The sequence below is a fragment of the Panulirus ornatus genome, chromosome 4 (genome assembly GCF_036320965.1).
Source record: "Panulirus ornatus isolate Po-2019 chromosome 4, ASM3632096v1, whole genome shotgun sequence".
Taxonomy (NCBI): domain Eukaryota; kingdom Metazoa; phylum Arthropoda; class Malacostraca; order Decapoda; family Palinuridae; genus Panulirus; species Panulirus ornatus.
Genome location: NC_092227.1, coordinates 71,853,781 through 71,866,540, shown reverse-complemented (window position 1 = coordinate 71,866,540; position 12,760 = coordinate 71,853,781). Strand labels below are relative to the sequence as shown.

At 43.3% G+C, this 12,760-nt stretch overlaps 1 protein-coding gene across 1 annotated transcript in view; it reads left to right on the top strand.

Annotated features, from left to right (window-relative positions):
* Positions 1 to 4,470, top strand: part of LOC139767263 (uncharacterized) — a 115,962-nt gene extending 111,492 nt beyond the window's left edge. The window contains exon 2 of the mRNA XM_071696429.1: positions 98 to 4,470. Within this exon, the coding sequence (XP_071552530.1) occupies positions 98 to 963 (866 nt within the window). The 3' untranslated portion in view covers positions 964 to 4,470. The remainder of the gene's footprint in view (positions 1 to 97) is intronic.
* The last annotated feature ends 8,290 nt before the right edge of the window (positions 4,471 to 12,760 follow it).

The following is a 12,760-nucleotide window of genomic DNA, read 5'->3' as shown; positions in this document are numbered from 1 at the left end:
TAGTTATGATATTTTTTTCCCATTAATGTTGATAGCATGTCTTTTCTCATAACATAACTACGTGACTATGGTCTCTGACTCTTTCTCTCTTTCCCAGGATGTAAGCGCTCCCGCCTGGACGAAGATACACGAAGCGGGTCTCCATCGTCTCCGGTGCGGGAGGAACCCCTGAGCCTGAAGGTGGGTCCGCCGCCATCACCTGACACTGCCGAGCCCTCCCCACCCCCACCCAAGACCCAGCCTGCACCGGAGGCCACCAGCACGAGGGACGATCACCACAGTGATGACGAGGACCCACGACCCAGCAAGTCGGCTCGGCGAGAGACGAGTAACGAAGAAGAGAGGACAGCTCCGACGCCACCAGCAGCAGGGTCTGGAGAAGGGTCCAAAATGAACAGCATGGAGACGTTGGTGAGGCTCTTCCCTGGCCGCAAGGTGCAGTTCCTGGAAGCTGTGCTACTGCGCTGTGGTGGGGATGTGCTCCGCGCGATCCAGACTCTTCTCTACGCCCTACCGCCCACCAGCACTCCACCACTCTCCCACACCAGCCACCCCCACCATCCCCACCATCATGAGAACAACAACAATGAACAACAACAACAGCACCAACCCCATCCCCTACATCACCACCACCACCACCACCATCACCAACCACAGCAGCGGCCGTCTCCCCCTCGCTCTCCAGAACTTCGCCACCACGACCTCCTGCCCGACCCCGCAGCCCTCAGGGCGTCGGCCTTCGCGCCCCTCACACCTCCCTCCTTAGCACGGTTCCCCTACCCCCCACCTCATGCCCTCATGGGTCTGCCCTACCCGCCGTTCCTACCTCCTCGCCCAGAGTACTACCCGCCGCTGAACCTCTCGTCGCACACCACTTCCCTCCTGGCCTCTCATCCGCCCTCACCGCCGCCCAGGGACCTCTCAGTCTCCCCGACGTCGCAGCCTGACCAGGACACCGAGTGAGGCCGCCCGCCCGCCGCCTGCCTCTGCTACTGCGCGACGGCAACCGTCTCCGTCTGATGTGCGGCCAGCGCCCGTCGGCTCCAGGGCCGTACGGCGTGCCATACATCCTCTCACGTACTGTGTGGTTATCGTTGGGCTCGTTATACCGTCCTCTTCAGGTAATGAAGAACGACTTTGGCCTCACGAATCGACATGGATGCTTGTACGAGCGCGAGGCGGCCACTGTAACACTGTCGCCCCGGTTATACAATGCTTGCATCTGTACACAAGTAACGGTATATGAATACACTTGGAATCACTAGAAACCAAACTTATGCGAGCTAATACGTTGCCCTTCGCACTATTAGTCACCACTTGTTTATTACGGTGGGAAACCACCAAACTCATCTTTATAATGACTGATAAACCGCAATTCACTCTTCTCGACAAACAAATCTTCGCCATACCCATAACACCAATGACCTTTGACCTATAACTTAAAGGTCATGTCAGAGGTTATCTTCACCACGCCTTCCTTTTCAGTGCACCCGGATCTTTACTGCACTACATTCTTGGTACATCTTCGGCACGGTTGGTCTTTGACCTGACCTGTTAAGGCTCAGTTCAGAGGCCATCTTTAGTACGTCCTCATCTTCACGACACCCTCGACACCACTGACCTCTGATTCGATTCTTATGGGTTAGTCAAATTCCTTTTTCACTACACCCTCGTGTTCACTACACCCTCGTGTTCACTGCACCATAGATACCACTGGTCTTTAACGTGGCCCTTACGGGTCGAGTCAAGGGCCATTTTCATTGCGCTCTTGTCACATTTGACTTTTGACCTGGGTCAAGTCAAGGCTATCTTCATGACTCCTTCACTTTCACTACACCTTCGACACCACTGATATTTTAACCTGAACGTTTTAGGTCTGGTCAAAGGCCTTCTTCACCTCACCCTCATTTTCGCCTCTACCAGAACCACTAGCCTTTCATCATGACTTACAGGTTAGGTTAGAGCCATCTTCATTGCACATTTGTCTTCATGATACAACCTCGCCATCACTGGCCTTTGAATTAAACTTTACAGGTCAGGTCAAAAGGCTATATTCCTTACACCGTTGACCCCACTGACCTTTGACATGAACCTTATGTGCCAGCTCGAAGGCCATCTTCATTACACTGTTGACCGTTATGAGTCTAGATGCCATCTTCACTACATATTCATTTTCGCTGTTTTCTCACCTTCACTACACTCTCGTTTTCCTTGCACCACTGGCCTTTGGCCTATTCATCACTGATCAGGTAATAAGCCATCACCACGACACCCTTAACACCAATGACCTACGTATTACAGGTCAAAGAACATCTTTACGACGTCCTCATTACGCTACCCCCATGACTCCATCATTCTTTGACCATCACTAAGTCCTTGCAATATCACTGACCTTTGACTCAATGCCGATGGGTTAAACACATCTTCATTAAGTCAAGATCTGGGTAGTGAATGTTGGAAGGAAAAAAACAATAGGTTTCCTTCTCACGGGGGCATATACAATGATCTCAAGACTTAACCGGGGATGTTATAACACAGTTCACGCCCTGAGCCATCGTACTTTCACCCATATCAGTAGTGAGGTCAAAATAGGGTTAAGATGCATAGGTCACACAGGGATAGCGAACCTGACGACACCAAGTCAGAGGACCTCCGAGCGGCTCGGTATCACTGGTTGCCTCCTACAGCTTCTGTAGACTCCTTTCCCTCATAGAGACGACCTTGGCTGCCAGAAACCTGACCTTATTAACTCCTTGAGCTCGAAGTTTGGAACCTTGAGCAAGACGCAATGACCCCTGAACTCAACGGTATGACGCTTGATTATGATGGTTTAGCCTTTAAACCTGACCCTCAAGGGTCAGGTTAAAGGCTCAACCATCATACTGTGAAGGTTGCACCGTCGTGTTCAAGGGTCACACAGTCGTGCTCAAGGGATTCTCTCATCTTACGGTGTCGTGGGATCATCAGCCAGCCAGGGACACACACACACACACACACACCGCCCGTACATCACTATATCGTCAACGTACGACCGACCTTTGTGGACGTGATGACTAGACCTGCACCAGACGAGCCGAAGTGGCAGCAGTCACTCCCAGCGTCTGCTGTTCCTTATGTTCTGTTGATACTATGATAATAGTGTGAGGGACAATAGTGGTTTTACTTCAGATAACAAATATGGAAAAAATCGATGAATTGTATTAACACGCATGAAAAGGATTATGATAAATTCTACAAGGTGAACTGCAGCTTGAAAATGATACAAAAGGGACACGTCATGAAATTATGATCTGGTACATATCATGAAGGTGCACATGGCAGTGTTGTTCATAGTGTATCCCGTAGAACTATGCCATCAACCTTTTCACCAGGGAGTCTGTGAAAATTCCTACGGTCCTGGATACATTAAATGTAATTTATTTGTTACGTACACGGATTTGGAAAATGAAGTCCTCACCGCCCATGTGTCACAGATTTACAGACCGACCTCAGGTGGTGTCTCACTGCACGCCTCTCCAGGGGACAGTGTGGTGCAGGTGGAGTAGGTTTTGCATTGCCTCTTCAAGGACGCTGTGCAAGTAGGTGTGACCAAACTTAGTGGGATCTCAAGCCCACAACGTAAGTGCATTTCGTAAAACGATCAAAACTTCTGTTAACTGTACACCACCACTTCTTCCGTTAGTGGAAAAATATTTTGTATAGCACTGTGTGATTCCTTTCATGGTTATTTCCTCTGGTCGCCGAGCACGAAATGCTGTTTCATGGTTGTGAAGAACCAGGCATTCCAGCTAAGCCAACCGGGTCCAGCATGTGGTTGGAAGACAGTGTTATAAACTCCTTATGAGTCAGTGTATGTTGAGTCCCCAGGAGAGTTATGATGTAATAAGGATCATGATTACTCTTGAGTACAGCGTGATGGTGGTCGCCTCCTCAGCGGATACCCTGTTGTGGCGTCATCATGCAACATTCCTCACTTTTGTTACGAACAAAAGCTATTTTGATAGTTGATATAATTTGTCTGGTCTATGTCACATTATAACCCATCTTTTTTTTTTATCACGAATTCCAACTTTTGTACATATTATGTTCTCTCAGGCTTTAGGGAATACTTCTCTTAAGTTCCGCATAGAGTTTAGCTCGAAGGATCTCTGAAAACCTTGCCACATATAGCCAAATGAAAGCATGTAGTTACCTGTAGTTCCCTCCTGTAAATACGACAATGTTGGTACACTATATGATACATGAAGTGATCTTTGTGTTTTATTGGAATAAAAAATAACTTGTGCAATAGGAATTTTAACGGACTATTAGTGACATCGCGAAAACAAACATATTTTTTGTTCCCGCATCACACATTGACACCTGTTCTTCCCAGTTCTGCTTACTGAGTGTTGGAAGGCACAAGAGATCAAATATAGTAGTTGTAATACGTCGCTTATATAGAACTATGTAAATAAAAGATCAAAGTTATCATGCTTGTTTCGCTCTCCTCGTATGCCATAAGGCTAGCCATAGAATGTCAGACGGGTAGAGAAATACAGGAAGCCACTGTGGTATGTTGTGTCGATAGTGGGAGGTGGTAGGAAGAGTTGAGTTGGCTGCTCTGGCTCTCACTCCTTCCACTCTCCTGCTCGCTGGCAACAACACTCACAAGACACGTGGGGAACTCGCCACGAGTGTGGAACTCCCTCCCTGTACTGTGCAATTAGGTAATTTCAGTACAGAACCTCATGAACGTGATCCCTCATACTATGAGTTCTCATTACTACCTTTAAGCTGGAGCACACTCTAGTTATTTGAAATTTTCTCGTACATTATCAATGGATGTGATTTTAAGTGCTGTTAAGTGCTGTGAATATTCATGAAAGTTATTTGCAGAAAGCAGCATTTGATAATTGTTTTATTTCTGTTCCAGAATATGACATATATGCATAACACCACACCCACTCATTATATATATATATATATATATATATATATATATATATATATATATATATATATATATATATATATATATATATATTCCTATGAGTCCACGGGGATAATGAAACACGATAAGTTCCCAAGTGCACTTTCGTGTAATAGTCACATCATCAGGGGAGACACAAGAGAGAAATAGTCAGTTGTTATGCAACGGAGAGACGTAGCTAGGACGCCATTTGGTAAACATGCGATTGTCTAAGACAGACAGCGAGCGTATCATAAACTTAATATGTGGACAAGAAGGTAAACTGTTTATAGATTTTATCAACAATAAAGTTATCCAATTTGTATAAACCTTCACTAATACTAAGTTTTACGTCTCCATCACTCCAACAACACCACCACCCGCGAAAAGCCACAAATTGAATTGATTTTATCTTATTATTTTTTGGTGATTTCTCGTAATTGTTGCTGGTCAGTGGCAGTGTGTGTGTGTGTGTGTGTGTGTGTGTGAAGGAAAAAGACGTGAAGTAGTTTTGGCTGATTACTAAGTGGCAGTGTGGAGAATGCACCTGGTTAGTTACATGGATAAATCCATTATTTCAGGCTATTGAAGTTATGGTAAATATACATATATTTTTCTCATGCATGCTCGCCATTTCCCGCGTGAGAGAGGTACCGTCAAGAACAGATGATTGAGCCTTAGAGGGAAAATTCCTATCTTGGCTCCTTGCTCTGTTCCTTCTTTTCTAATGCAATACAGGAAGGCGTCCTAGCTTCGTCTCTTCGATGTATATCAACTGACTTATATTTCTCTCTTGTGTCTCCCCTGATGATGTGATTATTACACGAAAGCGCACTTGGGAACTTTTCGTATTTCATTTTCCCCGTGGACTCAGGAATATATATATATATATATATATATATATATATATATATATATATATATATATATATATATATATATATATATATACATATATATATATATATATATATATATATATATATATATATATATATATTATCCCTGGGAATAGGGGAGAAAGAATACTTCCCACGTATTCCCTGCGTGTCGTAGAAGGCGACTAAAAGGGGAGGGAGCGGGGGGCTGGAAATCCTCCCCTCTTGTTTTTTTTTTTTTTAACTTTCCAAGAGAAGGAACAGAGAAGGGGGCCAGGTGAGGATATTCCCTCACAGGCCCAGTCCTCTGTTCTTAACGCTACCTTGCTAATGCGGGAAATGGCGAATAGTTTGAAAGATATATATATATATATATATATATATATATATATATATATATATATATATATATATATATATATATATATATATATATATATATATATATATATTATCATTACTATCATACTTTGTCGCTGTCTCCAGCGTTAGCGAGGTCGCGCAAGGAAACAGACGGAAGAATGGCCCAACCCAGCCACATACACATGTCTATACATACACGTCCACACACGCTCATATACATCTCCTCCGTGTTGCCCCTTTTCTTGACCATGTACTTAAACTCAGCCTTAATTTTGTGTGTATATGTGCATTATATAAACACACGCTTACACCTCAGCTTACGCTCGGAGCCCATTGGTTAACAAGTCTCAAAGGAAAAGATGAACAGCTGGGTTGATTGTGAGCCGGGTGCCTATTCCGGGAATCGAGCCTCTGGCTTTTAGGTTGGTATAACTCTACGTGTACATATAAGCTTCTGGATGTTTACGTTTGTGAGCCATGGATGGCTTGAGAACGCTTGCGTATATCATATAGATATGCATGTCGCAGGAAACGATGACAGAAACAGCTCCTCCTACGTTTGTTAGAGTGTATGTAAGACCGTCAGGGAAGATGTCCGTTGTTTACATATAACGTTTTAAAAACAATGATGCTTTTTCCCTGCCACAATCATGGCATTTTCTTTGTATTTTGTTTCATACGGACACTTGGACGCTTCCACGTCGCGGGACACTGGGTTATAACACGGTGTGAGCTACTGATCAGCCTTGATGCGACTGTCTTTTTAATGATTACACCAACGTTAGCAAGCAGTTATGGTGAACACGCCTGCCCAAACAGGGAGGACGACCACACGGATGGTCTGGCTGCGTATGTAGGTCAACGGTACTATTCATGTAGAGATGATGGTGGGTTATACCGGAGCAGGAGGGGTTGGTACTTGCTGGAGGAGGTCGTCGTGTGTACCTGGGTAAGGGGTGCTTGCTGGAGGAAGTCATGGTGTGTACTGGGGTAGGAATTGCTTGGTGGAGGAAGTCGTGGTGTGTGCTGGGGTCTGGATAGATGATGGAGGAGATCGTGTTGTATGGCCTGGCATGGGAGGATACTCGAGGAGGTCCGTGGTGTATCCTGTAGCAGGGGGAGTGAGCACCTCCTGGAGGAAGGAGACCAGGTAAAGGGCACAGTGGCCATGACGACCTTCCCTCTTGCTCGCTTCAGTCAGCGCTGACGTCCACAGTTCCTCATCATAATGACCCGTCCCTCTCCTTTTATTCAGTGAAAAGATAAACCACAGATATAAGCCGAGCTGCCCTCTCAACACAGCGTCGACAACAGTATAATGGCGATGGGAGAGGGTGAGGAGCGCAGGCCGCAGAACACAGTATATACACCGCCGTATCCTTCCTCCACATCTTGAGCCACCTTTTATAATTCAAGTGTCCGGAAAACCGCGGATTAAGATGAGCCGAGTCCTACCCTACTGCACCCTTCGCTCTCCCTAGCCCCAGGGATCTCTCAGGACACAGGGAGGGTGGTCGCTCGAGCACCACCGTCCTCATGGTAGCTTTACCACGGGGCAACAAGCTCTCAGAACTGATGATTTTAGGACTTGCTACATAGTCTTGCTGGGTTCCTTAAGGCTATCTGATTCTCCTACCTATTCACGTTGGTCTGTCTGTCTGTCTTTAACTCCTTGTATGTGTATAATGGAAGCCACAAGGAAAATGAAACACGGTACGCGAAATACATGCATACATACATACATACATACATACATACATGCATATATATATGTTTATACTCATATGTATGTATGCATGTATGTATTAACTCGTTTTTCTCTATACCTATCTATCTATCTATCTATGTCCTTAGCTATCTACTTACCCGTCTATTTATCTGTCTAAATATCTATTTATCAATCTGTTTATTCATACATATGATTATACAAGCACACTCGGACAATAAACAGCCTTAACGCCAAGTACACAAAGCACGGATACAGCACCGCGGGTTCAAAATAATAGATACAGATTATGGGATAAAACACCCAAGGTATAACATAGTGGGTACAGCGCATGAAGCTCCACCGCATGAACATTTATTATGAGTCAGATACCATGAGTATACCACAGGTATAGCGTCACAGAAATAGCAGTAAAGATACAACATGAAAGGTGTGGAGCTCAGAAGGTACAGCGTTAATGATTAAGCACCATGTTACAACGCTATGGGTCAGTGCAGCATAACGGGTAAGATACCATATGCTTAGCATCACACGTACAATACCATAGTTACAGCATAACGGGTAACATACTGCAGGCTCAGCATCATACGTACAATACCATGGTTACAGCATAACGGGTAACATACTGCAGACTCAGCATCACACGTACAATACCATGGTTACAGCATAACGGGTAACATACTGCAGGCTCAGCATCACACGTACAATACCATGGTTACAGCATAACGGGTAACATACTGCAGGCTCAGCATCACACGTACAATACCATGGTTACAGCATAACGGGTAACATACTGCAGGCTCAGCATCACATGTATTAAACCTTAGATAATTCTATGCAAGTATCATGGAGGAGGAGGGAGGAAATATGCTGCAGGTGCTTCCGTGTGAGGGGGATTTAGGAGTGGACACTGTATCTGTCTAACCTGTCGTTAAGATTGCAGAGGAGGCAAGACGTCGCTGGTAAACATTATATAACCACTTTTAAGTCCATGTATGAGGAAATTGTAGAAGTCCAAAACTATAATATGCTTCTCAAGTTCGGTCATCGCACTTACAGTAGCACGAAAGACTAAAGTAGAAGGTCTAGAGGAGAGCAACAAAGTTCGCTTCAGAATTGAGAGAAGTGAGGTCGAGTGAGTGGGTAGAGATCGTAAACTTTCTCACCGTTGATGAAGATATAATGATGGGTGAGTTGATGACACCTTTCAAGTTTCTGAACCAGTTCGGTTCGATGATGTCGACAGTAAACAGTTCTCGGAAAAGATCAAAGGTAGAGCAACCAGAAGCCAGAGGAAGAAACTGAGCAATGAACTTGGTAGAAAGATGTCAAGAAATACTTACGTAGTCTGTGTCACGGATGAATGAAATAAGCTAGGTGATAAAACTGTGAATGCTGACGGTATATAGGAAAGTTTGAAAAGTTCTATGTTAGTAGGAAATGTACAAGAGATGGGTTTCTCACGACTGTAGAACTTCCCGTATTGTACAAATATTTAATCAGTCCAGGTACAAGGCTCTCCACACACACCACCACAGAAGCAAAATCATGGACATGCACCACAGATACAGCACACGAGCATATAACTGTACCATGAGTACGTGCCTACAGGTACTTCCTCAGAAATCAATATTACAGGTACGATAACAATAATGCAGTGCCACAACTTAGCCACGAGAATGGCAACAAAACAAGTACAGCACTACAGCCATATTACTACATGTACAGCATCACAGGTGCAGCGGAACGAGGCACACTACAGCGCCAGGATAGCCAGGATACATCACCACAACTACAGCACCATAGGTAGTGCTCCACGGGTTACAGCACCAAAGGTACAAACAACATCACACATGAAGCATGATTAGTAGAACTGCATCAAAAAACATTACAGTAATTAATGTGAAACATTACGGGTACAGCACCACAGGTACGACATCACATGTAAAGCATGAAAGGTACAATGCCACGGGTACAGCATCTCAGGTGCAGCATCCAGAGTACGGCAGCATCATTGAAGTATTGCGGATGTAAGACTACTGGTACAGTAACACAGGTGAAACGCTCGGGATACAAGTACAGCGCTACAGGTACAGCACTACAGATTCGGCACAGCAAGTAGCATCGCAGACTCAACATCATAGGTAAAGCTTCGTGGGCACATTACCACAAGCACAATACCACAAATATATCACAAACACAGCATTACAGGTACAGTGCCTCAAGTATAGCATACCACGGGTACAGCAACATAGGTACAGCAATACAAAAAGCAGTAACACAGATACAATATCTCAGAAACAGATACACGGGTACAGTACTAAAGGGACAATTCCAAATGCTTGGATTCTTATAAACATTTGTTTTTGAATTAGTAGAAGTTGATGTTAGATCAGGTTAGGTTACACACCGAGATGGAAGCCACAAAAGTCTAGCTGTAATCCAATCAGTTTCTATTTCATTTTCTTCAACCCCAACCAGTCTGATGTCTGATCCCCTGTCCTCAATACCTGCCTTAAATACACTGAAACCAGAGTGTGACCTGCTGCTCTCCGAAGCTAAATACAGATATGCTCGCGAACCTACTGTGCTTTCCACCCACCCGAGGTCCAGATCATAATGAAGTTGATACCTAAAGCCTCACCGGCTTCTTACAAAGACCCTTTGTGATCTCTGTTATCCTCTTGTGACACTGCTCACAGGACAGCAGATGGACGACGCAATAAATCAACCTCTGTTAGTGGCAAAACCGAAACTGCATCATAAGGAGCAAGCCATCAGCACGTGTACCGCAGGATGTGGAGGCAGGATGAGGAGCAGGCCAGTAGCAGGATATTGGCCGCCATACCCACAGTCCTCCTGGTCAATTTCAACTGGTAATACTTCCATAGATCCGGTCCACTGAGGCTCACACACTGACTGCTATGTAGACCAGCCGAGAAAAGAAACGGAAAGTACAAGATGGCGTTTATCTATGATAATTTGTACATCTTTCTGGTGCACATTAAACCGAATCAATTACAATGAACAGCCTCGAATGTGGTGATGTCTTTGATTTCTTATTTTTGCCACAAGAGCGGCTCGTTTATTGTGCACTTTTACCAGTCGTATGGGCGATGGCTCAGAGGAGGATTAAGAGTAAACAAAAGATCTAGGAACCGGGCCTGAGTGACTGAAGAAGTTACTGTGTGAGAATGATTTTAACAAGGATTGGCTACTATTGAATGAATTGTTCAGCAGTCTACATGATAAGTGAACGAAGTACAGGCATTCAACGACAGTGATTGGATTATGTCACAAAGTGAACCACCATCTACAATAGCCATGATACGTTTCAAGTATCTGATATGTTTCAAGTATCTGAATAGAATATTGTTATGTATGAAATGTTAACGCATATTATGTAATCACTGGTAGGAATCATCTCTAAACTCACTGACTCAAGTTATATATATATATATATATATATATATATATATATATATATATATATATATATATATATATATATATATATATATATATATATATATATATATATATATATATATATATTGTTGCAGGGTGTAGGAACAGCTTTCTTGGCAATCTTTGCATTTGATCTGCCCAGTATCATGAGGGGCAAACATCCATGATTATCTCTGGCCTAGCCTAACTCGGGCAAAACCAGCAAGGTGTCTGCTGATCCTTTTCGTGGAACCAAATCTATGTAGTTTTCCTGCATGTGATCATGAATGGCAAATCGTTCAGCTGATGTTAATTTCACTTCGTCTTACGTTTAAAGATTTTGTTCATGTTCTGTATGAGTATTTTTTTTCCTTAATGGTATTACCAAGTAGACTCAGGGATAGATAATCCAATCTGTTCTTCAAGGCAGAAGTTTTTGTTAATTCATCAGCCTTGTCATACATTCTGACCCTAAAATGGTGAAGGAATCCAGAGAAACTAGACGCCAACTTCCTTTTTGGGTAATTTGATTATACCTGTGTCATGCTACAGCCACAAACACATTATAGTTATACTGAAGGTGAGTTTGGTGCACGTTGTGAGGAAAGAGAATCACAGTCAGACGATCTATCACCAGGTCTTTCATAGTTTTAAAAGACTTCGTGAATATATACCTCTGTGAGCATAACAGAATGAGAGATATAGAACCATAAACAAAATGTATTAATCAAACAGATAATTTTTCATTTTTCTTTTTTTTAGTCTTACGGGCAATACGCTTGTCTATTACTCTTTTAAAATGTCTTAAGGGTTGATGGGTCGTCGCTGAGAAACTAACATTATCGTATTATCAACATCCAAGACGTTTTAAGAAACCGAATTTTCGTGGATGGGAAGGCCAGGGAAAAAGAATTATAGATTTATATAACAGTTGTGAGGATACTGCACCTTTGTGGGACGTGGGAGAATCTGAAATGTAAACCATCATTGCCCAAGTATCATTTTTACTTGAGACCCTGAGAGTTTATATATATATATATATATATATATATATATATATATATATATATATATATATATATATATATATATATATAATTTTTTCTTCATACTGTTCGCCATTTCCCACATTAGCGAGGTAGCGTTAAGAACAGAGGACTGAGCCTTTGAGGGAATATCGTCACTTGTCCCACTTTTCTGTCCCTCTTTTGGAAAATTAAAAAAACGAGAGGGGAGGATTTCCAGCCTCCCGCTCCCTTCCCTTTTAGTCGCCATCTACGACATGCATGGAATACGTGGGAAGTATTCCTTCTCCCCTATCCCCAGGGATAATGTATATATATATTTTTTTTTTTTCTTTTTTTTATACTTTGTCGCTGTCTCCCGCGTTTGCGA